Below are 27,818 nucleotides of genomic sequence, written 5' to 3'. Positions count from 1 at the left end.
GATTTGCGCAGCCGAGTCAGCCTGCCGCAGTATATCTGTGGCGGGCGGTTGGCAAGGGGTTAAACAGCAGCCTGCAAAACCTTGCAGGCAAAGGAAGCATCCGAAGATGCCAACGCATCCACTTTATAAAACCTTGTAAAAGTGTGCACCGACGACAACGTGGCCGCCTTGCAAACCTGCGTCACTGATGCCTGATGACTGAAGGCTCATGAGGCACTAGGCACCCTAATAGAGTGCGCCTTGACAGGGAAAGGAGGAACCTGGTCTCTGATGGAATATGCCTGAACCGCCGTAGAGAGTCTGACTTCCTGAAAGACTCCGTAGCTGCCAGGTACACACACCCTAATTGCCCAGACCACATCCAAGGTATGCAAGGCAATTTCCTTTGAATGTTTAGGCCTGGGACACAGGGAAGGCAACACAATGTCTTCATTCAAATGAAAATCAGAGACAACCTTTGGAAGGAATGACGGACAGGGGCGACAGAATCACCAGGTAAGGTGAATGACAGGATAACGCTGCCAGTTCCGACACCCTGAGCGCAGAAGTGATAGCCACTTAAAAGGCCACCTTCTGAGACAGCGTAAGCAAGGGAATCTGTCGAAGATTCTCAAAAGGAGGCTTCTGTAGAGCTGAAAGCACCAAATTAATTCCCAAGGCGGCAACAGGGCCCGCACTGGAGGAACCAAATGCTGGACACCCTGAAGAAAGGTACGCACCAGGAAGTGTGTGGCCAAAGGTCGCTGGAAGTAGACCACCAAAGCCGACATCTGGCCCTTAATGGTACTCAAGCCCAATTACTGTTCAACCCCCCATTGAAGGAAGGTTAGGATCCAAGCCACCGAGAAGAAGGGAGGAGGAACCCCAAGAGACTCACACCACGCAATGTATGTCTTCCACGTACAATGGTAGATCTTCCTAGAAGTAGATTTCCTAGCTTTCAACAGGGTAGGAATCACCGACTCAGATAAACCTCTATCCTTTAGCACCTGGCGTTCAACAGCCAAGCCATCATAACCAGCGACTGTAAAGCAGGATGGAAGATTGGTCCTTGGTCCTCATCGACCAGCCGCACCAGATCGGCATACCAAGCCCGGCGACGCCAGTCCGGAGCCACTAACATGACAGGAATCCCTTCTGCCTCTATCCTGCATAGAAGTCTGGGCAGAAGCTTGAGAAGAGGGAAGGCCTAAATCAGCTGATTCTGACCCCACTGGGCCACCAGCGTGTCTGTGGCGTCCGCCAGAGAATCCCTTGACCGAGCCACAAACCTCTGCACCTTTCTGTTGAGCCAAGATGCCAACAGATCCACCTGGGGAATGCCCCACTGGAGACACAGCTGATGAAACACCCCCTGGATGAAAGAAACACTCCCTATTGCCCAACACCTGCCAACTGAGATAATCCGCCTGCCAATTTTCCACACCGGGAATTTGTACGGCAGAGAGGGCTGGAACGAACCATTCTGCCCACCTTAGAATAGCTGCTAACTCAGACCAGAGCTGTGAAGACACTTCTTACGCCCCCTTGATGATTGACATAAGCCACAGCCGTGGCATTGTCCGACTGAATGCACACTGGAAAACTTTGACGATGATCTGTCCAATGATCCAGACACAGTCTGATCGCTTGGAGTTCCAAGACATTGATCGGCAGTCTGCACTCTTCCACCGTCCAAATCCCCTGACCAGTACGCTTGCAGAGGATGCCTTCCCAGCCGGACAGGCTGGCATCCGTGGTGACCACTGTCCAATACAAGGGGAGGAAGGATTTTCCCAGCCGAAGCGCAGGAGAACGAAGCCACCATATCAAGGACTCCCTCATTCCCCGACTCAGCCGGATCTGATAGTCTAGAGACTGGGGAGTCTTGTCCTATTTGGTTAGAATCTCCCTTTGCAGGGACCTCGTATGGAACTGTGCAAACGGAACTGCCTCGAAGGTAGACACTATCAGAACCAGCACTCGTATGCAAGTCCGGAGGGCCGACCATCTGTTGGACAGCAGTAGACGAATTGCAGCCTGCAATTTCTGAACTTTGTCCAGAGGAAAGAGTACTCTGGCTAAGGCTGAGTCCAGAGTCATATCCAGATAGTCCTGCTTTGTTGGACGGAACCAGAGCAGACGTCTGAAAATTCAGAATCCAGCCAAACTCCCGCAGAGTACGTATTGTGATCTTCAGTTTGTCCACTACAGCAGAGGGAGACTCCATTCCCAGAAAGAGATTGTCCAAGTAGCCCAGTACTGTGATTCCCTGTTGGTGTAGCAAGACTAGCACCGGGGCTAACACTTTTGTGAGCAGAGGCGAGACCAAAGGGTAACGCCACAAACTAATAATCCTCTCCCACAGCAAAGCGGAGAAATCGCTGGTGACTGGCACATATTGGAATGTGAAGGTAGGCATCCTTGATATCGATAGAGGCAAGGAAATCCCCCTGATGCAGGGATGCCACAGCCGTTTGAATGGACTTCATTCTGAACTTCTGTACCCACACAAAGCAGTTTAGCGCCTTGAGGTCTAGGATTGAATGCATTTTGCCTTTCCTCCTAGGGACTGTGAACAGGTTTGAGTAAAAACCCTAAAAGCATTCCGAAATTGGAACCGGGATAATCACCCCTTGAAGGAACAGGTCTTGTACCTCCCCAAACTGGCCCTGTAAGCGGTTTGGGGACATGTGCAAATTGGAAGAAAAAAACTGCCAGGGGACAAGAGCAAAACTCGATCTTGTAGCTGGACTGAATTACTTAGTGGACCCACTTGTCTCGCACTAGGGAAGTCAACGGGTCCGGAAACCAGCGAAGACATCCCCTCACCTCCAATAAGGGTGAGGGTGCACCTTCATGCTAAAGGAGCCTTGTCCACGGGTCTGGAGAAGCCCGATCTTGGCTTGCCAGACCAGGTTCGTTTGGATCCTCCTGAAAAGGCCCTGAAAGTCTTCGAGCCCTTGTCAGTCGACCCTGAGGGACGGAAAAACCTTTTTTGAGCTGAGAAGGAAGGCCCAAATCTACGACGAGGTTCCTTGCCCTTAGTAGTCTATTGAAGAAAAGTACTCTTCCCCCCCTGTGAGACCTTTAATGATGTCATCCAGGGTAGCTTCAAACAGGCGATCTCCTTGGAAAGGAAGATCAGTCATGGCCTTTTTTTAAAGTCTGATCTGAACACCAGCACTTGAGCCAAAAGACACGCCTAAAGGACCACTACCAAAACCGAGAGGCGAGCCATCAGGGGAGCCACATCCAAAGAGGCATCACAGATAAACTGCAGCCCCTGGACCAGCTGATTCACCAGTCTGGCAAAGGCAGGGGGGAGCTGTTCCTCCTCCTTCAGGTCGCGGCGTAACAGCTTAGCCCACTCTGTCAGAGTTTGCGACACTAGGGCAATGGTAAATACCGGCCTCATTGCCGAACCACCCAGATTTGCCATGGCCAAAAATCCCAGCAAGGAACTAGGTCCTTACTGCTGACTAGGTAGAAAACAACTGAGTGGCTATAGCAGAGAGAGGGAGTATACCCCCTGGCACTGCCCATGGGTGTAGCCAGGATATTTTTCTGCTTAGTGTCCTACTCCTGTAGGGGGCAGTATAACCCAATGGTTATAAATACCAGGAGCTGTGTCTGTCAATAAACGAAAGAGAAACATATTTTTAGGAGAGTGAGAAAGGGGTAGACCTTTTGAAATGTGTTTATTGCTATCTTGCCTTCTCCTCCCTACTGCACTCCTTGTTTAGTGCGGGGGTGTCATAGGAACAGAAAGGAAGAAAAAAACTCCCCAATAGGGTCACACACAAATACTTGACTATAGCTTTACTCCCCTCTATGCAAAAATAATAAAAAAAATATATATATGTTTTGTCTGGAGTCAGGCTTTAAGTACAGTTGTGTAGAAATGAAGTCTCGCAGATGGAAGAACTTGTGCTCAGTGTACATATGAAGATAAGCGTCTCATCTTTAACCTCCCGCTGTCAGGTCTAGAGGGTGCCATTAGGTCGGGATATGAGGTGTTTGCCAAATTGAATTCCCTCTTTCTTTTCATGTGTGTGATAGAAGGTCAGCCAGCGACCCGGGCTATTCTTCCCAGGCTCTCCATGGAAAGCAGCCCAGTCCTCCTTGTACATAAAGCACCTCTGTGAGAGCAGCATCCATTCCTCCCAGAGTGACCTGGAAAGAGGACAGGCCTGTGTGCTCCTCCGATGCATCCCTCATATAGGTGGGTATCACTCATTATCTGTCTCCTGTTTATCTATGCCTGGTTATTATCCATATGTGTACATAATCTGTCCATTCATTTACATATGATTCTTTTGGCTGACATATATCTTGTCTTGTATACACCAGTTTGGAATCTATGTATACATATGATCATCACCAGTCTCTTGAGATGCTATCCAGAGACATCATTAAAGTGTCTGACAGAAAATCTGACTTTGTTACTATCAGTAGTTTATTATGGGAGAACCTGATCAATTGATAAATGAAATGGTTAGGTCAGATTTATAGAAGCTAAAAAGAATGTGACATGGAGCAACCAATTGGTTGCCTGTCTTTGCTTTTTAGCAATATCAAATTGCTTTTGTGAAGTTGTGGTTGTTATGGGCACTGCAAACTCTTTATAGTTCTCATTATAACTATTATAAATCTAAATATTAGGCTCATATTCTTGAACGGTCTTTTGTGCATCTGCCTCAACGCACACAAGATTAAATTTACAAAGATTTAATACCAATCTAAGCCACTCTATTTCAGCCATGAGAATATTCATTTGTCATTGGACTTATCTGTAAATAACTGTATAATAAAATAAGGTTACTGATCCTGGTATATTAGCTTTGTAAACTGAGCCTATAGAGAGTTTGTTGCGGTTGTGGTTGGAGGTGATGGATGTATCTCTATTTCCAAACCATGTAAGGAGAGGGTCTTTTGGATGTCATGGGGTATGTGTTCCTCGAGATCCCTTGAAGGTGGCAGTTACAGTTCCATTCTGGATTTTGTTATCCCTTTATTTTATACCACATTAATGCCACTTTCTCCTCTTTTGAAGATAAGTTTGGAGTTAAACACCATGTGACAGGCTGGTACAAAGGTGGCAACATGTCTGCAGACAGAGATGAGTGGGTCCCAGAGGACCAGGAGACTGTCACCAGCAAATTGCAACGTAAAATGAAGCAGTCCCCTCTCGTCCCAGTGGGTAAGCAAGCATTACAATAAATAACACACTTTTGGACCATCATTTTGATCCAGCATTAAACTGTTGCCAACAAGAAAGTGAGGAGAAATATTCTCATAATAATCAGTTTATTTCCCCTCACTTTGGACTTTGTTGTGTCTCCAGGCCAGTAAGTGAAGGGAATTTTCCTTAATGGGAACTGGGAACACAGAAATCAAATGAAAATTTTATCCATTATCTACTCTATCCAAACTAAAAATGTTAACATAACCCCTGAAATGATGCCTTATCACTTAACCTTACCCAAACACTTCATCCTTACCCTGAAATTATACCCCTACAGCACCATACTTAACATGCCTGGCATCCATAGCTATTGGGTGTACCAGTCCTGCTCTGTTACCCAAATGCTGCCAAAGCCATCAGTGCTGAAAACAACTAATTTCCACCATAGATATAACAGAAACATGAAATGTGCTAAGAAGCTAGAACATTCTTCAACAAATATTCTGTCTCTAGAAAGATATTTTTTGTGTGACCCACATCTGTTACTTTGCATTAAGCAAAGGGGCAGACAGTCCAAATTAGGAACCAGAAGGCGTGTATAATGATCCAAGGAATGTGTGCATCCATTGACAGCATTAGAAAAGGCTTTAGGCTGTCATACAGAGCCTGATTTGAAATGTTCACAGTGCTGGCAGAGACTGGGCAGTGAAGTGGTTAACTTATGAGCGATTAGGAGGAATTAGATGATGACACCCCATTTACAGGCTCCGTACACTAAGAATTTGTTGTTGGAAGCAGCATGCCTGCCTTTATCCGGTCCTTGGCGCATTATTCATCCAACTGAAACGGGCATAATTCCTGCCACTGACATCAACAATGGGGGGCCAATTCTCCCAATAACACAAACAATGGTGCACTTTTACCCCTCCCCCCCACCCTAATACCAAAGATGGGGCATTGTTTACTCTATTTCTATTTCCGCCGGCCAGTCTGGCCCCCCTAAAGTCTAAAGTACAGTACATTCCCCTTTGTTTAGAAAGTTCAGAGACCCCTGCTATGCATCATTGAATTGTCTAATCCAGCAATCAAGAACCCGTAGAAAGAGGAGGACATGGGTGCATATTATTTGTGTTACAGTCATCTACTTGTGCAGCTCCTGCACACCTTTCACAGAAAGTTCAACAGCTCCCTTACCTTGGGAGTGTGTAGAGGTGGCCAGGCAAGGTAAACAAAATGGACCGTTTGGTAACTTTACAATCTGCATTATTAACAAATCCCTGATGTTACAATATATAACAGTAACATTTTTTGAAAATAGACTTCTATAGGGCTAAGACACAGGTGTCAAACACAAGGCCCGTGGGCCAAATGCGGCCCCCCAGGCCATTTCATGTGGCCCTCGCACCTCTCCTGCAGCTGCGGCACCCCCCTTGTCTCTGCCCCCACCTTGTCTCAGTAGTTGGCAGCAGAGAGGGCAGAACTCCTTTGCCAGATCCTGTGCAGCAGAAAGGCTTGTCTTTGCCCACCCCCTGTCTCAGCACTCTACAGCAGCGAGGAGGGCAGAACTCTTCCTACAGATCCTGCACCTCTCTGTGCAGCCACACCACTACCTTGTCTCCGCCTCCCCTGGCCTCAGCATTCAGCAGACTCTGGAAGCTGACTCCAGCCTTCCTCTGGTCCTCCTCCAGACCCTGAACTTTCTTCTTCCCGATCCACCCGCATCTTCTTCCTGGCAGTAGCACAAGGTAAGGGGGTCCATTGTGATGTAAGGAAGGGTGGGCGACTCTTGACTTATGATGGTGGGGGGCTCTTGACATCTCATATAAGGGTGTAAGGGGGTATGGCATGCTCTGGACATCTATTCTTACAGATATAACCGGCCCTTTGAGGACAACCATAATGCTGTTGCGGCCCGCAATGAAATTTAGTTTGACACCCCTGGGCTAAGAGACAGATGTGAGCCAATCGGCCAGCCCCATAGAAGTCTATAGGAGTCTACTGGACATGCATGGACACTGGATGAAGAATATTAGCACAAAGGATGTAAATATTTAAGAAGACCTTGGTGGGGAGAATGTGGTATGGAGATTTAGGGGTTGGGGGTGGAGGGGGGGGTGGGATAGGGGGTTGGGCTATCACAGCTTGGGAGTGTGGGGGGTAGAAAGGTAAGGACATTTGGTTTGAAAGTTTCCTTACCCTGTAACCTCCAGTGAAGTGGCGTTTGGGATGATGTCAGCAGCCTGCAGGCTGTTAGAAGCATTTTCTCAGTCTACTCTCCTTCTACAACTTTGTAACAATTGACAAGGTGAGAGGTTTCAGATGATCAGGGGCTAAGATGAGGATGCCTGAACAAAGATGGTTCCATCTTCCTAGAGAGAAAAGCAGATGAAGGCATTGTCAAGGGGAATGCTGTGATCTCAGTAAAAGATAATAAACACCTGGAATTGCTGAACTTAGAATTTGTTTTTTTGCACTTACAATGTACTTAAAATGCATGCACTTCATATGAAAAAAAAATATATGATGCTGGGTCCGCTTTTAAAACTGTGAACACTGTATTTTGCAACCTCCCACCGTTCTTTCTGTCCAAAGCACAAGCCCTCGAGTGCTTTATCGTAAACTAGTAGGTGATCGGCAGAAGAAGACTATGCGATGCATCAAGTCTGACCCCTTTTTCCTTTTTTATTAAAAATAATTTGAGGTCTTAATTTTTTTCTACATCTAAACATTTGTTTATTCTAAGCACATTTACATACATTTTCTATTGTTTTCAGTAAATCATTCTAAAATGACTAAAAAGGCATTATAGCTTGTTGTCCGGTATGAAGAATACCACTTTTTTTTGGCCAGTAAGCAATATTGCCATAGGAAAATCATTAGCGCCAGAGCACACTGGCTGCATTCATAGCAATCTGGCACGGACTCATACATTTTGTCCTAATTCCCCGATAATATTGCTGACTTGGTAATTGTGTGGATAGTCAGAGAAGGCCGCCTGGCACAGTGCTGGGGTAGATATTTGCATAAGAGGCTGTCTGAGCCCCATCAGCACAGCCAATGAGGACTCTACCTCACTCAGAACCACCCTGGGTCAAGAAATTAGAAGAATCAAAGAAGCAGTGGGCTCTTTGGATCTAGAGGAGGACACTTCTGCTCTTTGAAAAGCATTTAAGAGTTCCTGCTATGATTTTAACATAGAGGGCAGCCTGACTGGGCCGGTGGGGGTAATTGCTCAGATCCATTTTCTCTTAACAAAACCGGACCTATCCTCGCCAAAATAATTTTATCCAACCCAAAGTTAAAGTGACCTTGAAACAACAGGTCCCTTAAAGACAAAGCCAAGCCTGTAAAATGAGCATTTACACGTAAGCTTTCTGGTGACCCGTCTTTAAACTTTGGCACTTTTCTGCTTCTCAGCTGCTCTGGGTATTCCACACTTCAAGGTGTGTGAATTTCACTTTCCCCTACAACATGCTGTATTTCTTGTAGTATACCAATACAGGATCCATCCTAAGTCCTGAATACCTGCAGTGGCGGAGCAGCAACAAATGACTTAAAGCCCCGTACACACGTGCAGATTGTCGGCCGAAAAGATTCGGCCGAAGACCGATCGGCCGATTTTCGGCTTGTTAGTATGATGCTTCCGACAGCCGACAGTGCACTTTCGGCCAAACAGAATCTGTCCTACAAGCATTAAAATTTTTGTATGCCGACACCAGAACGGCCGATTGTTCGCCAGTCAGTACAGAATTCGGCCGACAGACAGCAGATTTGCAAGACTGGGCATGCTCAGAAAAGAAAAAATACAGGGAAAGTTAACCATCACATGACATCACTTCTGCAGTCGGCTGTTGTTGGCCGACAAAATTCGAGTGTAGTCTTTTGCACTTTTCAGCGGACACGACAGCCCGGGGACAAAAGACGGCCGACGATCGGTACGTGTGTACGGGGCATTCGTTTGAAGAAACGGGCCACCAAAAAGATAAGTACAGATGTTCTTCTTTTAAAGGCTATATTTACTTTACAAGTGACATTGTGGTGACATCCTAAAATATGATACTTCCTTGTCACAGAACTCTATGGCCAGCACTGTCACATGGAGTAAGTCAAATGCTCCTCCATACCCAGGAGTACTGTATTTCCTTTGACTCCCCAGCAATGAATAGAGCCTTGATTCTATCTAGGTTAGCTCCCTTCTAACTGGATATAAGGTTGCTGATTTATTGTCCAATCAGGTGGCTGGCAGAAGTCCAGTGATTTTAGGAAGATGAATTGCTTAATTAATTATTTGGGGACTATGTGGGGTTGATTTACTAAAACTGGAGAGTAAAAGATCTGGTGCATATGTGCATGGTAGCCAATCAGCTTCTAACGTCAGCTTGTCCATTCAAGCTTTGACCAAAAAAAAAAAAAAAGAAAAAAAACATGGAATCTGATTGGTTGCTATGCAGAGTTGCACCAGATTTTGCACTCTCCCATTTTAGTAAATCAAGCCCTGTGTGCTACCTGTGCAGTGTGAACGATGTGTACAAATCTCTAGATTGCCCAAATTACAAATCCTAAAATAATGTTTATGTACTGTAATGTCTTATTATTCCAAAGTAATGCATTGTTACTCTTAAATTAATAACTAATCATTTTTTAACTTTTGACCAGCGAGGAGAGGATATAGAATGCCTGTCAATTCTTTTGCTTTCTGTGTCCAGAGCCCCCCCCTCCCCCCCGGCAAGGAGATTCGCCCCCTTTTTTTTGTCCTGTTTACCATTATCATTGAAAATAAAAGTAAAAAGTAAGTAAGGGAGGGTAATAACAACATCATAGAAAGGTGAATCTCCCCCAAAAAAAAAATAAAAAATAAAAAATGTTCTAATCCCTCTCCACTCTAAAACAAAAAAATGTGTACTTTAAAAAGTATAACTCAAGGCAAAACTTTATTTTTAGTTTTAGATGGAGTCTAGAGGGATTAGAACACCTTTTTATTGCTATCTGCGCCCCTGTTAACCACTTAAGCCCCGGAAGATTTTACCCCCTTCCTGACCAGGGCCTATTTTGCGATTCGGCACTGCGTGATTTTAACGGACAATTGCGCAGTCGTGCGACGCTGTACCCAAACGAAATTGACGTCCTTTTTTTCCCACAAACAGGGCTTTCTTTTTGCAGTATTTGATCACCTGTGCGATATTTTGATCATGCGCTATAAACAAAAAAAAGAGCGTCAATTTTGCAAAAATAACAATATTTTTCACATTTTTTTATATGAAATTCTCCCCAAAAAAATGTAAAAATCAAAAATTTTTTACATTTTCGGCCAATTTGTTTTATGCTACATATGTTTGGTAAAAAAAAAAAAAAAAAAAAATCGCAAAAAGAGTATTTTGATTGGTTTGCGCAAAAGTTATCGCGTTTACTAACAAAGGGAAAGATTTTTGTCATTTTTGTTGTTTTTTTTTTAACGCTTAATGGCGGCGATCTGCGATTTTTTGCGGTACTGCGACATTGCGGCGGACAGATCGGACCCTTGACTGACATTTTTGGGGTTACCAGTGACATTTCTACAGTAATCAGTGCTATACATATGCACTGTTACTGTAAAATTACACTGGCAGTGAAGGGGTTAACTTTTTTTGAGAGTGTGTGTCCCTAGGGGCGTGATTCTAACTGTGATTGGCTGTGGCTTGAGGTGTAGGAACAGTGATCAACGGTCCTACATAGTAGAACCGTATGATCACTGTTTCTACACAGGGGAGAATGACAAGCGGCTTGTTTACATCAGCCGCCTGCCTTTCTCCCTCTGCACCGACGATCGCCGAGTGACCGGCGGACATCGGGTCCGCCGGTCACACGCGCGGGGGGTGTCCGTGACCACGCGCTCGCTCCCTAGATCCTCACAGGCAAGCGACGTAGTACTACGTCGCTCTGCCTGTGAGGGGCTGACTGCCGACGTAAATAGTCGTGCGGCAGTCGGCAAGTGGTTAAGGAGATTCACCCTCTCTATTTGTCCTGTTTACCGTTATCATTGAAAACGAATGTAAAAAGAAAATTCCAAATTTTGGGTTGTCCCCAGAAAAGTAATATAGGGAACGTTGTCCAATAGGGACACTAGTCCTGGTGACCTGGGGGTCCCAAAAGAATTTCCCTAATTTGCAGGGATTTCCTCTCCCTTCCTGTTTGGCTTTGGGACAGGAAGTGAGGGGAAAGCTCCACAATGGGACACACAGTAGAAAAAAAAATAAAAAATTAACAGGTTCTAAACTTCCCTTGCTCTATACAAAATGGAAAGAAAAAGTTTTGCTTATAGTTTTACTTTAATAAAACCAAGTCAGTAACCTGTTCATTGATTCTTTGATTCTACAGGCCTGGCTGGCTTTTTCGTCATAGTAGCTTATGGACTTTACCGCCTGAAGGAAAGGGGCAACATTAAGATGTCTGTTCACCTGATTCATACACGGGTCGCTGCCCAGGCCTGTGTGGTAGGAGCTACTGCTCTGGGTAAGCAAATCTAGAACAAAGTCATAGTAGAAAAATATGATCTTAAAGAATCTGTATTATTAAAGTGTTTGTAAAGGATTTTTTTTTTTTTTTTTTTAATAACAAACATGTCATACTTACCTGCTCTGTGTAATGTTTTTGCACAGAGCAGCTCTGAACCTCCTATTCTCATGCCCCTGCCGTCACTCTGTGCCCCTCCCCCTTGCCGAATGCCCCCATAGCAAGCTGCTTGCTATGGCGGCACTCGTGTGTGCTCGCTCCTGAGCTGGCTCTCTGTGTCCATAAGATACAGAGAGCATGGCTCAGCCCTGCCCCCTCTTCACTGATTGCATCTCAGCCAATAAGAAGTGAAAAACCCAGGGGGAGCCTCAGCTCTCGTGCATATCACTGGATCGAGATCATGCTTAGGTAAGTATTAGGGGAGAGCTGCGCACTGAAAGTTTTTTTACCTTCATGCATAAAATGCATGGAATGCATGAAAATAAAAAACCTTCAGCATTCAGAATAACTTTAAATATAGAGAAAGATACCAATGCAGTTCAAGGGGCTCAATAAAGACCCACAATCAATTGCCATTCACTACATTGTCAAAATATTTGTGGACACCTGACCATCAAACCTAAAGTAAATGAGCTTCTTGGATATTCCACTCCAAAACCATGGCCATTAAGATAGAGTTGACCCAATAGAAAAATCAATAGAAATCAAAATCAATAAAAGTCCATCATATTGGGGAAAATGATTGCAGTTCCATCATAATTAAAGTGCGGGAGTGTCAAATGCTGTAAACAAAATTGGTGCACTCAATGCTCCCCTCCTATGTGCCCATTCACTCACCATCTGCCATAGACTTTCATAACAGAAGTCATCTGCGTTTTGCAAAACATCTCAGATGCTGGGATTAGTAGTCCTCCAACGGAGCGCCTTCTTTGTGGGTGCGGATTCCCTTCATGTATAATATAATGCCAGAAAAGAGGAGGAATATATAGTGTAATTCAAAGGATAGCCTTTGGTAACATCCTGTGGGAGGGACGAAAATGTGTCAGTTGACCGCGGGTGGGGACGTCAGATCCAGCTGGAGACACGCAAGTGGCGGCGTACCTCTGGTTTCTGGTTTTTATGCTTGTTTTACCTTGTATAAAAGTGAGTGCAATAATGTGTTTTTTAGTATAATTTTAATAAACAGAATTACACTATATATTCCTCCTCTTTTCTGGCGTTATACTATATACCAGGGATCCTCAAACTACAGCCCTCCAGCTGTTGTAGAACTACACATCCCACAAGACATTCTAAAACTCTGACATTCACAGACATGATGGGAATTGTAGTTCTTGAACAACTGGAGGGCTATAGTTTGAAGACCCTTGCTATATACTATACATGAAGGGAATCCGCATCCACAAAGAAGATGCTCCGTTGTAGGACTACTAATCCCAGCATCTGAGATGTTTTGCAAAGCACACATGACTTCTGTTATGGAAGTCTATGGCAGCTGGTGAGTGAGTGGCCACATAGGAGGGGAGCACAGAGTGCACAAATTGTGTTTACAGCACCTGGCACTACACCACTTTAATTATGATGGAACTGCAATAATTTTCCCCAATATGATGGACTTTTATTGATTTCTATTGATTTTTGAACCTTGATATATATATATATATATATATATATATATATATATATATATATATATATATGGGTTTGTTACTATCTTCATATTGGGTCAATTGGATTTTCAGTAGTTTTTTTTCCTTATGTCCACCCATTACTAAGCAGTGAACTCCCAGCATTACTGCAGTATAGTACCAGCTTACCTTTGCTTTGCTTGCAAAGATAGAGTGTGAGTAAGATGAAAGGTCTGATCTAGTAGTTCCCCTATAATACAGATCTGCAGCACGATGCAACAATCCTGCATTATAGAGCAGCCCACCGCACAAATGCATATTGCTGTATGCATTGCGTTGCGGTGCCCTGCCTTGAAAAAAAATTGTGCATGATTTCTTTCATGCACTGAAGTGTGTTTGCGTCCCATTTATTTAAACACGTACACTGCAGCACAATGCATTATGGCGTTAATGGGTTTTAAGGGTAATAATAATTTAAGGTCTAAAACAGTGTTTTCAAGCTGGGAAAAGGGCTCTAAATAAAATAAGGTTGTTTCGGGATGCACAGTTAGCCACAGGGCAAAGCAGGAGATAGGGGAAACAAGTACAAGGCACAGGCTTGCTTTAAAGTGGGAGTAAACTCCCATGCATAAATTGTACCTATAAGTATGCCTATAATGAGGCCTATCTATAGGTACAGTAAATATCTCCTAAACGTGCACTATTTGGCAGATATTTACTGTACGTGCTGCCGGTTATGACAGAGGCGCATGCACTCTCAAGGAACAGCCATACGGGCCATTCCTTCAGTCATGTGCTGTAAACGGCGGCTCCCACACACATGTGCGGGAGTGATGTAATTGTGGCTCTGGCCACTCACACAGCCGGAGTCCGCAAACCCAGAAGGAAGACAGATGAAGATGGAAGCCTTGTCAACGGTGTCAGCTCGCCGCTGGAAGGCTTCGTTCTAAGGCAAGTTTCACATGTGCTAGTATGCTATGCATACTAGCACATTATGGCTTTACCCTGCAGGTTCCAGAAAAAAAGGATTGGTGTTACATGGAGGGCTAGAGTAAACAGGACTGGGTTAGAGGTTCTGGCCACTCCAAAAATAAAGCACATCTCGTTTTCTGATGTGTTGGGAGTGATGACATGTATATCCCTTCCTGTATTTAGGATCTTGAGATGTATAACTTGTCGAAATTCAGAAACATTAAATATGGCCAAGTACAATTTTGTTTTGGAAGTATATTGTGTGTTTTGCTGACTGTAGTAAAATATTCTTGTGTATGTGACAATACAGCAGCCCTCGGGCCAAGCGGTTATTTAGATGGTTTTCCTAGAAAAGCACGAAGCATGAGCTTGTATTCCAGGGAATGTCAGGGGATTACAGCGCTGGGAGCAAGGACATGGGTCCTGGGAAGCTAAGACTAAGAGACAGGGAAGGAAACAGCATAAATGATATGAGCAAGCTTTAATGTAGCGCTGAGGCCTGGAACCAGAGGACCCCTTCTTCCCCATGGACAATTAGCAGTATTCTTGTTGACTAGATTACCATAGATAAAATGCCTGAAACCTTACTGTAGGCTCTATGCTAATATCTGGGAAAAGTAATGAACCAGTTTCACAAACAGGTGGGAAAAATGTTTCAAATGTATTATTTTACAGAAAGTGAAGAAAAAGGAATGTCTTTTTTAAAAAAAAAAAATAGTAGTCTGCATTTTTCTCTACAAACTTCAAGCTGAATTCCATCCTAATTGGCATGTGCTGCTGATCGCTCCGCCATTCCTTTTTGGACAGTGTCATTTTTTTAAATATATAGTACCTTTTTTTGCTAAAAAAGCTCCACTTCCATCCAAACCCGTTCGCGAGATACATCATATCCTTTTTTCGCATTGGCTCCTGAGATACCAGTGTAATCAATCCCAGGAGTCAATAGGCATCCTCCACGGCTAGCATAGCATTATTTCTAAACCAGAAATTACAGGATGCTAGGCTCCATTGCTACGGCCGTAATAAAGTTCCACTGCACATGCGCAAGATTGGGGGGGTACTTGCTGGGTAGCCAGCAACACCTTATCCCGGAAGAGACTCCAATTGGGCTTCAGATGCCCACACTAAGGATGGACACTTGGTGGATTAGGAGGGTACAGTGAGTACCAATATTTTTCATAACACAGAAAACGTTGTCAGATGTAGTATATGCTGATTTTTAATATATATATTTGGCGACTATCACAGGGGTGATTTAAAAAAAAAAAAAAAGACTGGAACTCCGTTTTAAACATTTACCGTATAAACGGAAAAATGCTTGAAGATTCAGCTTTCCTGTGAATTAATGAGCTAATATTTAGTTGTATAACCATGGAGTCAAACATCTTCTGGCACCTGTGAACAGGTATTCCAGCCCAGGACGATTGCACTACATTGCACAGTTCCTCTGCATTTCTTGGCTTTACCTTTTGACGTCACCCCACAAGTTATTTATTGGATTAAGGTCCGGGGATTGGGCTGGCCACTTCATAACATTATTCTTGCTGGTCTGGAACCAAGATGCGGCTGACTTCCTGGTGTGTTTGGGGTTATTGTCTTGGTTGAAAACACCCATTTCAAGGGCATTTCCTCTTCAGCATAAAGGCAACATGACCTCTTCAAGTATTTTGATGTATTCAAACTGATTCATGATTCCTGGTATGCGATAAATAGGCCCAACACCATAGTATGAGAAACATCCCCATATCATGATGCTTGCGTCACCATGGTTCACTGCCTTCACAGTGTACTGTGGCTTTAAATTCAGTGTTTGGGGGTTGTCTGAAACGGTCTACGGCCCCTAGACCCAAAAAGAACAATCTTGCTTTCATCAATGGGACTTTGCTGGGGCTTCTTGCCAAAAGGTTGGCTTCACATAAGCGCCTTCTAATTGTTACAGTATTCACAGGTAGCTTTACACCTTCTTTCATCACCCTGGAGCTGATCGATGGCTGAGTCTTTGCCATTTTGGCTATTTTTTGATCCATTTAAATGGTAGATTTCCCAATTTCTTACATGTTTTTTTGGTTTTGGTTGCCATTTTAAAGCATTTGAGATCATTTTAGCTGAGCAGCCTATCAGTTTCAGCACTTCTTTAAAAGTTTTCCCCTCTCCAATCAACTTTTTAATCAAAGTACGCTGTTCTTCTGAACAATGTCCGGAAGGACCCATTTTACTCCAATTTTCAGAGAGACATGCATTATACCCAGCATGTACATTATTTGCCTTCCTCCTTAAAGTGGAGTTCCACTAAAAAGTGGAACTTCTGCTCATCTGCTTCCTCCCCCCCCCCCCCCCCCCTCCGGTGCCACTTTTGACAACTTTCAGGGGGGGAACGGGTACTTGTTCTTGACAGGAACCCTTCCCCACTTCCAGGAGACAGAGCCGCGGCACCGTCCCTCGGAAGTTTAGCCCCCCTCTTTCTTCCTCCGCAGCTGGGCCAATTAGAAAGCGCAGCCCTCTTTGCTCATGCGCAGTAGGGAACCAGCTGTGAAGCCAAAAGGCTTCGCTCCCGAAATCCCTTACCTTGAAGCTTCGGGTGCCAACATTGCGGGAAACCTGTACAGGTAAGTTCTAATATTTAAAAGTCAGCAACTACAGTATTTGTAGCTGCTGACCTTAATTTATTTTCATGGGGGGCAGAACTCTTCTTTAAATAAGGGCCACCTGTTTTTCACAAACTTAATGACCTCATTAAGTGAAGTGCACACTGCTATTATTTTGAACCCTCCCCGCCTTTCAATAATGATTCAAATACACAGAATCAGCAGCATGCATGTCATAACTGTTGGGTCTGTTGATTTTCTGCTACTCCACTACTCCTACTAGTAAATTATTTGCAATGTAGAAATATAGTTTTTACCAAAAACAGTGATTGATCTGGTTAGTGATTTTGCACAGGTATTATTTTGAACATAACTGTGTGTTGGAGCTGCATGATTAATCGTTTAAAAATCGCAATCTCGATTCACCCCCCCCTCACGATCTTAAAACTGCATGTCCTCGATTCTTATAGAGCCGTTCTCTGCTCACTCACAGCTGTCAAAAAAAAAAAAAAAAAAAAAAAAAAAAAAAAAGCTCTGGCAAATGTTTATCAACATTGTTAAGGCTGCTAGATAACTTTAAACACAATGTTTTACAATGTATCTTTTTGTTCTTTTAGATCAAAGGAATGGACTTCTGTAAGGCTGCATTCACATGTCAGCTTATAATCGCGGGCAGAACCGCCGCGGTTCCGCCCGCGATTCGGAGATTTATTGCAAATCGCGGGACGCCTAGCGTTGCCCGTTGATTTGCAATAGCCCCCCAAACGCCGAGCGATGTTGCTGCGATTTACGCCCGCCGAATCGCGGCAACATCGCGCAAACAAAATCGCGGGACGCAATACGCTCCAAAAAAGTACAAGAGCTTCTTTGGAGCGTATTGCGTCCCGCGATTTTGTTTGCGCGATGTTGCCGCGATTCGGCGGGCGTAAATCGCGGCAACATCGCTCGGCGTTTGGGGGGCTATTGCAAATCAACGGGCAACGCTAGGCGTCCCGCGATTTGCAATAAATCTCCGAATCACGGGCGGAACCGCGGCGGTTCTGCCCGCGATTATAAGCTGACATGTGAATGCAGCCTAAGTGAGGGCAGTTTAACCTCGAAGACAAAGCCTTTTTCTAACACTTGTTGCTTACAAGTTAAAATCCGTATTTTTTGCTAGAAAATTACTTAGAACCCTCAAACATTTTATATATATTTATTTAGCAGAGACCCTAGAGAATAAAATGGCGATCGTTGCAATATTTTATGTCACACTATATTTGCGCAAAAGTTTTTCAAATGCAGTTGTTTGGGAAAAAATACACTTTAATGAATCTTAAAAAAACTAAACAGTAAGGTTAGACCAATTTTTTGTATAATGTAAAAGATGAGGTTACACCAAGAATCGTGATCTTTATTCTAAGCAAAAAAAAAATGTGATTCTCATTTTATCCAGAATCGTGCAGCTCTACTGTGTGTGCACCACAATTCCAAAAAAGAAAAACATTGGAATACTGTGTAAAATCTATGTTAAGACAGAATGCAATGATTTGCAAATCTCATAAACCTATATTTTATTCACAATAGAAAACCTATCATATGTTCAAATGTTTAAACTGAGAAAATGTACCATTTTAAGAAAAAAAAAAAAAAAAATAATCATTTTGAAACTGCTGGCAGCTACACAACTTAAAGCGGTAGTATACTCATTTTTGTGACTTTTACCTACAGGTAAGCCTATAATAAGGCTTACCTGTAGGTACAATTAATATCTCCTAAACCGGCACGGTTTAGGAGATATTTGCCCTGCATGCAGCCGCTGACACTAGCGGCGCATGCGCTCTGAAGGTCCGGCGGACCTTCAGAGTTCCTTTCCGGGAACATGCGCAGGAGTGACATCATCGCGGCTCCGGCCACTCACAGCGCCGGAGCCGCCAAACCCGGAAAAGATGCCGAGGGAGCATGTCAGCTCCCACAGCGGTGTCTGGGGGTCCGTGTTGGTACTTCGTTTTAAGGTAAGTATTTCATAATGAGCTAGTATGCGATGCATACTAGCTCATTATGCCTTTGTCTTGCAGGTTTTTTTTTTTCAGTACACAATCGCTTTAAAAACTACTTTATGTCTTTTGTATTGCCTATATCCGGCTGTATTCAATAAACTGTATATTTGCAAAAAAAATAAGTTTGGGACACGGCAACAAAAAGCTGGCAAAGTAAGTGGTACAAACAAGGAAGAGATGAAAGAACATTTTGCAACAAATTAGATTAACTGGCAACAGGTCAGTAACATAAAAAATATAAAGAATCAGCGCTCAACTCTCAATGAGGGGGCCCACTCTCTCTAACTCCAATATGGAATATGTAATCGTGTTAACAGAACTATAGATCCAAAAAAAATGGTGATCAAAATCTCTGAATGTATAAGTGAAATGAGAAAGAAATAAAAAAAAAATATATGCAGTGAAATAGTGATGAAAATAGTGAATGCAAAATAAATCTTCAAATACTCATCAAGTCAGAAGGTGAATAAACAAATAGTGGTCTAGTGCAATCACAAGTGAAACAGAATGACGTGCAGATCATATATAATCAACCAAATAATGAATCGCAATAAATAACGGAATATAAAAAGCACATCACGACATATAATGGTGATATTGATCAATAAAAAGGTACAGCAATAACAAAATGGAACGTGCTTAAAATGTCCACAAATCAAATGTATGCATAAAAATTATATATATAAATAATGACAGTCCCAATGGTGATTAAAGTGCAAGGTGCCAAACAATATAAGGTGATCTTTTCCAGTGCACTCAAGAAATGAAGTGATTTTATTTAAACACAGCAGAGTGAGTGTGTCCCGGTGAGCTCACAATCCAAACTGAGTGCAGTGGCCGCTCACCTCCACAACACTCAGACTGAGCGTTAGATATAAATATCCAGGTAACTCTCACAATTCTTCCGCCAACTGCTTGGTATCCTCCAATAATAATTGATTGAGTAATGGGATTATATCAGCATAGGGAACTCATAATGCCATATTTCCTGTATTGGTACTCAAACAAAGAGAGGCTCTCATGGTGCAGAAACGTAGGGTGTTTTTTATTTAGACAAAGTACAGGCTACTCACATTAAAGAAGATCATAACATGCAGACAGTCTCCAATAACCGCCGATGCGGTGGGGTCCGAAGCTTCCGGTCTCGGCCGAAGACTGGAAGTGACGTCAATACGGCTTACTCTGACGCGTTGCGCTACAAACACCCGTAGCTTTCTCAAAGGGGGAAAGATGCACTGTACATATATAAACTATATTGTCAAAAGTATTGGGACACCTGCCTTTACACGCACATGAACTTTAATGTCATCCCAGTCTTAGTCCGTAGGGTTCAATATTGAGTTGGCCCACCCTTTGCAGTTATAACAGCTTCAACTCTTCTGGGAAGGCTGTCCACAAGGTTTAGGAGTGTGTCTATGGGAATGTTTAACCATGCTTCCAAAAGCGCGTTTGTGGGGTCAAAGGTGTTCTATTGGGTTGAGATCAGGACTCTGTGCAGGCCAGTCAAGTTCCTCAACCCAATAGACTACCTTGCGCTTCTTGAACCCTATGGACTAAGACTGGGATGCCATTAAGTTCCTGTGTGTGTAAAGGCAGGTGTCCCAATTGTTTTGACAATATAGTGTATATATATATATATATATATATATATATACATACATACATACACACACACACACTATATATATATATATATATATATATATATATTGATCTATATATAGATATGTATATTTTATGAAACTGGAGTTTTACTTTTAACAAATGCTAGCAATGTGGTTTTGTTCATATTTGTATTCTTTAAGTACCAATCTATCTGTGATTAGAAGATCTGCTTTTCATGTTTGCAGCAAAATCAGTATTCAAACACTTTCCATAGGTAACTGAAATCAAATTCATATAATTTTTGGTAGATTTTGTCATCACCCAGTTGGGTGTTTGCAGGTGCTGTACTCAACATTTGTTCTTATCCCCAGGGACAACCTATACAATGTACAAGGAATACAGACAGCGGCAGAAGGCAGAGAGGGAGGCCATGCAACGAATTGAAGAAAACTCTACCCAGGAATAGACTATACAACCAAATAACACAGGGAACCAACGCTTGTATTTTTCATCTGATTGGTTACTTTCAATTTACAGTCTTGCAATTCTAGATTATAAAAAACAAAATATATTCAACAAACTTACCATACAGATTCATTTTCTCCTCCATTGTACATTCTAACACACTGCAGGCTATCACATATTATATGTACCACAGATCAGTGTTCTCTGACCAGCAATAAAAATGAAGACCATAAATGTACAATACTGCAGATTTACTTTTGGAGAAAGCGAAATCTTTGTTCGATGCAGAAAAGTGGATCCAAACCAATGATCTAGGATTGGGAGACTTTGCAGATTTACATGGAATTATTGTCAGATGTGCCTAAAAATATAATTGCCACAGCACAGACAGATATGTGAAGCCTGAAAATACTCCACCCTCTCTTAGAAAACACTGTAAGTACAGAACAATACATTACGTATTTGTAGTAAAAAAATGCGCTGGCAGGTATACAAAAAAAAGCTGACAGACACACTGTGCAACCCAATTCATAACATTTTTTGCCACGCTAATAATGACAATATGCAAGACACACCAATTCAGTGTATTAGTGAAAAGCAAAAAAATCTGAAAATAAAAAAAAAGAAAGAATTAAAGTCCACTTTTTATGCACATATAATAAAAGTGACAGTCCCAATCCGTGATCACCACGTGAACTGTCAACCACTAATAGGGAATGGACTCTTACCAGAGTGAACAGACTGTTACGGAGATAAATCAGCCTGCATGTAATATCCTGTCATGAAGTGCTGGGACCCATGTTGGTTAATCAGATTCCTGTGGTGTCTCCCGATTTTCCAGATGTATATTGGAAATGCATGGCAAATATTACATTGCGAGATTACATCGTGAAATCAGAATAGAAATGCCCACATAGTGTGAAACTTTTTTGAAAGTCAAAAGTATAACACTACTCACATATGAGCCATGAAAAACAGTGATGTACATATAAAACGTTCCCCAGCAATATTGCAAGTATCTCAAAGTAATACAAACAATTCAAACAGGGGTGGCGACAATGCGTGCGTTAGCTCCTCCCAACGTGTTTCTTCATAACAGATGTCATCAGGGGCATTAATGATGAAACACGTTGGGCGGAACTAACGCATGCAAAGTCGCCACCCCTGTTTGAATTGTTCGTATTACTTGGAGATACTTGCAATATTGCTGGGGAATATTTTATATGAACAGCGCTTTTCTCATGGCTCACATGCAAGTAGTTTTACACTTTGATTTTAAAGTGTAACTCTACTTTTGTTGAGAAAAAAAACATTCACTTCTGGGTGATTTATGTACATTACAAGGATTGTGACAAACTTTGTTGCAGATTTCTATCTTTTGTTATTCTGAAGAAATCCCTGTGTGTTTGTCTGTGTCCATGTGCAGAAGTGAGTCTGAAGGAAGTGGTTTCTTAATTATCAACCAGATGCTGTACCTGCAGGGCTCCAAAGAGGTAAATTGCAGGACCTGAATCCCTTTAGATGTGATTTCCTTTTGGAAGTATCCCACCAAAAATTACATTTTTATTGCAGGGGATGCCTGAAATCTGATTTGTATCTTAGTGCAGACTTTTGGGAAAATCAGTGAGACAATTAATCAAGCAGAAAATTACATATCTGGGGTGAGGTCAGCATACATGCTGTGCACAGAACACCTCAAGGTAGCCATATTGCATTGCATTTCACAGAAAATTACAGTGTTGCAGATTAAGGAAAAATGTAATTTTTAAAAAGATTCTAATACAATAGGACTTGTGTCGCAATTGTATATGCTAAATTATTATTTTATTTTTACGAAAGCAGTTACCCTCTAAAGGTTTCTTACGGATTCACACTATGTGGTCATTTCTATTCTGATTTCATGGTGGAATCTCGCAATGTAATGGTTGCCATGTATATCTGATATACATCTGGGAAATTGGAGGCACCACCGGAATCTGATTAACCAATATGGGTTGCAGCATTTCATGACAGGATATTACTTGCAGGCTGATTTGAGTCAGTTCGCTCTGGTAAGAGTCCATTCCCTATCAGTAGTGACGGTTCATGTGGTGAACACTAAAATTTCTCTCAATCAGACATCTTCCATCACATAGTGGTGTTGTATCAGTGGATTGGGACTGACCTGCATTTCACATGCTTCAAACTAGTTTTGCATCCCCAATGACTTGTATAAATCCAGTCTGATGCAAAAACATGCCCGTACAGGTTGTGGAGCTAGAAGCCAATTTGAAGCATTAAGCACTGTCTATCGAAATTTAAGGAAATTCACCATGAGAAAATATGGAGACTACCACTGCATATCTCTCCTTTGGTAAATTCCCATTGCCTGGCTGTCTGCCCATACAGACTCTCTTGATTCACTGATTTGAGTCACTGACCTAGAATAAATATGCAGAGAGGGACTTCTGAACTGCATAGTTGTGTTGGGTTGGTGACTCAGAATATTGAAGCCAGAGGGTTAGAATATAACAGCCAGGTAACTAGCAATTGCAGAAGTTGGTAAGCATTGCCATCCCTGGTCTCTAATGACAGGTTCTCTCTAAAATAAAAAAGTCCTTTTTTTATATAAATAAAATATCAGGATGACAAAAAACAACTTTTACTGCAATACTTAACCCTAATCTAGTGCTCACTCAGCCCAACATCACAAGGTAATTAGTTTCCACTACTAGATTTCCTCAATCTTCTGGAATGAATGACAGCGAGCTTCATTCAACAAACCTCAGTGCGGCAGTAAGGAACTGTCAACTGCCACCACCAGAGGAGAGTTTAAATAGATGTTAGACCAGTTAAAATACCCTTGGTAAAAGTATGTATAATTTGATTAAAAAATACTGAGGGGGTCACTTCAGACTGGAGTACACTATTAGGTTTTCTGATGGAAATTCTCTCCTTTGACACAATGGGGGAGATTCAGTAAAACTGGAGCACAAAGAATCTGGTGCAGCTGTGCATAGTACCTAAACGGCTTCTAACTTCACCTTGTTCAATTAGAGGATAAGTTCACCTTTCAGAAAAAAATGATAAAGGCATATTTTTTTTGCAGGTAAAAAAATGTGCATTTATTATTTTTTATTCTGTTGGAGCCTTTGAAGCATCGCATCAGACGATTGCTGGTGCCAGGCAGGTCTCATGCAGACCTGTCAGTATATCTGTATACCCGTATGGACAGACCGATACACTAACAGGAACAAATCAATGAACTACCATGGCGCTCTACAGTGCTGTGGTAGCTCATTGAGAACTACAAGACAACAACTGCAAAGGATGCCAGGGTTTGTAGTTCATTCACACAGTGACCTATGTGAATAAATGACACGGCCATGTGGACAGAGCCCCACATGGCCACGTTGATTTTAAAATGTGACAGCGAGTACGGAAAACTTTTTCCCATACTGCTGCCAAGGGGAGAGAGGGCAGCGGCAGCAGCACTGGGAACATGTTCCACCCTAAAAACGGGTGGACAATGTAACATGTTCCCAAAGGTGAACCTCTCCTTTAAGCTTTGACAATAAAAGCTGGAAGCTGACTGATTACTATGCACAACTGCACCAGATTCTGTGTGCTCCAGTTTTAGTAAATCTCCCCCAATATTTTCTTTTGCCCCTCAAGGACAAAATCCTAAGAGCAGGAGAGGGAGTACAAGGCATCAGCTCTTATGACTGGGCATTACCAAGTAACCAATATTACTACAGAAGTTTAAATTAGAAACATTAGAGGAATGCCAATGTGTATAAAAGCAAGTCTGCCGTGGATCGTGACAGTTGCATCTAATATATTTGGTTCTGAAATGTTTACATAGACATTTTAGTTTCTTAATCTGTATATACATGTTTAGTGATCTTTAAATAAAGCCTCAGTGTTTTATGACAAAGAGCAGAGATTGATTTTTAGACAGTAATCCAACAATCTTTAAAGTTTATTTTATTAACTAAAAATAAACAGTATGTACACATCACAAGGCGAGCTCCAATGGTAAAAAAAAATGTCAAAGTTCTGTGAAAAGCACAACCAGCAGGGGGCTCTACTGACTCACTGAGACAACACATCCAGGGCTGCAGAGGGTTCCATGGTGAGGACTCACTACACTGCAATAAGGAGGGCTGACCCAGAATGTTGTTTGTGACGGGCTGGTATTAACGGTTCAGAATGACAGGTATCAGGGTGGCGGCCGCTTCTTACGCTCACATGGGATAATTCAGGACCACATCCTGTTTGGCCAACTCCAACAACATAGGATCGTCGAAAAACTTGCTGATGCTCACGTCTTCACTCAGACCCTGAAATATGGAAACATCATATGAGTAATGTCTTGTGTAATAAGTCATCACAAAGGGTCAATAGTTGACTGACACGTAGCATTATGGGCAGACAATAAGAAAAAAAAAAAACTGCACTTTTTAAGCACAGTGACATGCTTCATGTATGTGCTTAGTACTTTGAAGCAAGTGGCATGCTAGTGAAATGAACAGTGAGAGAGGAAAAAAAAGAAAAAGCCAGGCAGCAAGATTAGTCATGTGACTTCTCAAAGTCTTGTACACTATTGGCTCTCTGCCCACCAACCATGATCCACCTGAATTGCATAAAGAAGCACAGCATGACATCAATGGGTCTAACATAAGGTAAAGAAAACAAAAAGTTTTATGTAAAAAATGTGGTTAGCATGTTAATGAGGGGAAAAAGGAGGAACCAGGAAAAGCAAAATAAAAACGGATTAAAACTTCAGCTTTTAAATAAACTACTTTAAGGTGAACAATTCCCCAATGGGTAAAAAAAAAAAAAAGTTTACTCCCAAATACTTTAAACTTTACATACCTTTCTGCGCCTTGTCTTAATCATGAACTCCCTGGCAAGGTGAGGTGCTGGCTGGGGCTCCAGAGGTCGAATAATGATGCTTTTGTCCAAGGGGTCACCTGGCACAATCTGGCAGTAGAATACAATAAATTAGTAGGTTGGACCGTAATATGTAGAATCCCAAATGAGTACTACTGAGATGACTTAAGCTGGCCATAAACTGATCAAAATTCAGCTAATTAAGCAGTGTGTGGCAGTTCCTGCTCAACAGAATATCATTTGATTGATTACTGTTGGAAAAATGTTCTCGATCAATAGCTGCAGAACACACTGATCAGTGAATTCTGACAGCTGTGGGTACCACTGTCCGAATACAATACCCTGGTGATGTAGATTACTCCATACATCTCATTTGTGTAAACAGAGGAATCTACTAGTTTTGTTTTTTCTTTCAGGCCGCTGGCTGGAAAAAATAAAAAAATACTAACAGTGTATGGTCAGCTGTGTGTATGGTCCCAACTTACCTGCCAGTGATGGAAAACAGACAGGGAGAAGGCCTGTCCCTGAGTGTGTGTGCGCAGATCTGTCTCAAAACCAAAAGAATCTATAGCAGGGATGAATGCTTTGATGGTGTACAGTGGGGATCCAGGTATAGGGGCATCCTGTGTGACGTGGCCTCTGTAAGAAATAACCAGACAATTAATAAAAGAGGGACACTGTATTTATTGGATATATAGACAAAATATCAGACACCCACCTCCTCCTGGCCAGCACAGTATACACAGCGGAGACGCAGTCTGCTGGAGCTTGCACTTCCACAAAGTAATACGGCTCCATGAGACGGGGTGTGGCCTGCAGGAAAAATCATGATGTTATCTTGCTCATCATTATTTGAGGTTTCATTCGTTCCTCAATAAAAAAAAAAAAAAGACAGTTCCTGTACCTGATCATTATTGTCATGATGGAAGAAGGGGACAGGGACTCAGAGAAGTATATTCTGAACACACATAAAGCTGCCTGGCTCAGTCTCTATAAAGTTTCTTCCATATCTGTGTGTGGCCAGACACCCTCTAATGTTAGCCCAATACACAAGGCCCTTCTCTTTCATATGCAAGGTGAAATCAGCAAGGGAACAATTGTCCAAATATAAATTAGAGATCCACAAAAAGGGTTAGACTTCTACTGAACAACTGCAAGTCTGAATGTAATACACCAAAAAAGAAGTGCCCCTTTTTTTAGGGTTTTTCGTTACAATTTCTCATAAAGGTTCATAAGAGTTTTCAGGAGCCGCTTTCGCTGTGGTGTTCTTCCATACTTTGCATCCATTTGGAAGGTTTCAGTGGGAATGGTCTCTTCATTTTTTACTTCTACAAGTCTAAAGGTGCTTTTAGGGCAAGCTGGTGATGGTTACCCTAACAGCCTACTGTAGCTGTGGCATGAATCATTTACCGTTTTGTCCAACACAGTGCCAGATACAATTGAAATGCCAAGTTTCCATTATTCAAGTGTCTAAGTCAGTGTTTCTCAAGCTTTTAAACACAGGAACCCTTGAAATACATTTCTGGTCTCGGGGAACCCCTACTAAAAATTAAAAATCTACAACTCCTGACACTTTAGTGTGACAGTCAGTGGGAAGAATGATCCTTACTCTTGTCATCATTGAGAAGATTTACCCCCTTACAGATAGCTAAAAAGAACAATGGAGTCATTGGGAACTTATTTGAGAGGCAGAAATTGCCCATTTCTCAAGGAACCCCGAGCAGCCTCAGGAGGAACCCTAGGGTTCCATGGAACCCTGGTCTAAGCAATATGTGTTGCCCAGAGTAATCAATTAGAGTAGTCTAAATTATTCTATAACCTGTCTTATAACCTGTGCTGCAAGAAAACTAGGTACAGCTTCAACTTCAGCTCATGCTGAAATATACTGTAAACCTACTATATTATCCACATCCCCCACAAAAAAAAAATGCTTCAAGGCCATCTAATGGCAGATATGTTTAAAACAAACTGACACTTGTGATGTGCTGAAGAT

General features: G+C 42.4%; 2 protein-coding genes across 3 annotated transcripts in view; one reads left to right on the top strand and one right to left on the bottom strand.

Moving 5' to 3' along the window:
- Positions 1 to 5,043: 5,043 nt before the first annotated feature.
- Positions 5,044 to 21,063, top strand: HIGD1B (HIG1 hypoxia inducible domain family member 1B). The gene is made up of 3 exons (XM_082271966.1): positions 5,044 to 5,182; positions 11,522 to 11,656; positions 20,857 to 21,063. Exons 1-3 carry the CDS (start codon positions 5,086 to 5,088, stop codon positions 20,949 to 20,951), a joined length of 327 nt encoding a protein of 108 aa, XP_082128092.1. The 5' UTR covers positions 5,044 to 5,085; the 3' UTR covers positions 20,952 to 21,063.
- Positions 21,064 to 24,854: 3,791 nt separating this feature from the next.
- EFTUD2 (elongation factor Tu GTP binding domain containing 2) overlaps positions 24,855 to 27,818 on the bottom strand; it is a 45,422-nt gene continuing 42,458 nt past the window's right edge. Inside the window, exons 25-28 of one of the 2 annotated variants that reach the window (XM_082271396.1) lie at positions 26,544 to 26,638; positions 26,311 to 26,464; positions 25,808 to 25,915; positions 24,855 to 25,272 (exon numbers count right to left, since the gene is read on the bottom strand). In XM_082271396.1, the coding sequence (XP_082127522.1) occupies positions 25,177 to 25,272; positions 25,808 to 25,915; positions 26,311 to 26,464; positions 26,544 to 26,638 (453 nt within the window). In that variant the 3' untranslated portion in view covers positions 24,855 to 25,176. The remainder of the gene's footprint in view (positions 25,273 to 25,807; positions 25,916 to 26,310; positions 26,465 to 26,543; positions 26,639 to 27,818) is intronic. The other variant, XM_082271395.1, reaches the window with a different exon arrangement.

The sequence above is a fragment of the Pelophylax lessonae genome, assembly GCF_965119305.1.
Source record: "Pelophylax lessonae genome assembly, chromosome: 11".
NCBI classification, from domain to species: domain Eukaryota; kingdom Metazoa; phylum Chordata; class Amphibia; order Anura; family Ranidae; genus Pelophylax; species Pelophylax lessonae.
This window is presented reverse-complemented; position numbering and strand designations above follow the sequence as displayed.

Coding starts and splice junctions, on each gene's coding strand:
- HIGD1B (XM_082271966.1), top strand. CDS start 5,086: ATGTCTGCAGACAGAGATGAGTGGGTCCCAGAGGACCAGGAGACTGTC. Junction 5,183..11,521: donor GTCCCCTCTCGTCCCAGTGG/GTAAGCAAGCAT, acceptor TTGATTCTACAG/GCCTGGCTGGCTTTTTCGTC. Junction 11,657..20,856: donor GGTAGGAGCTACTGCTCTGG/GTAAGCAAATCT, acceptor TCTTATCCCCAG/GGACAACCTATACAATGTAC.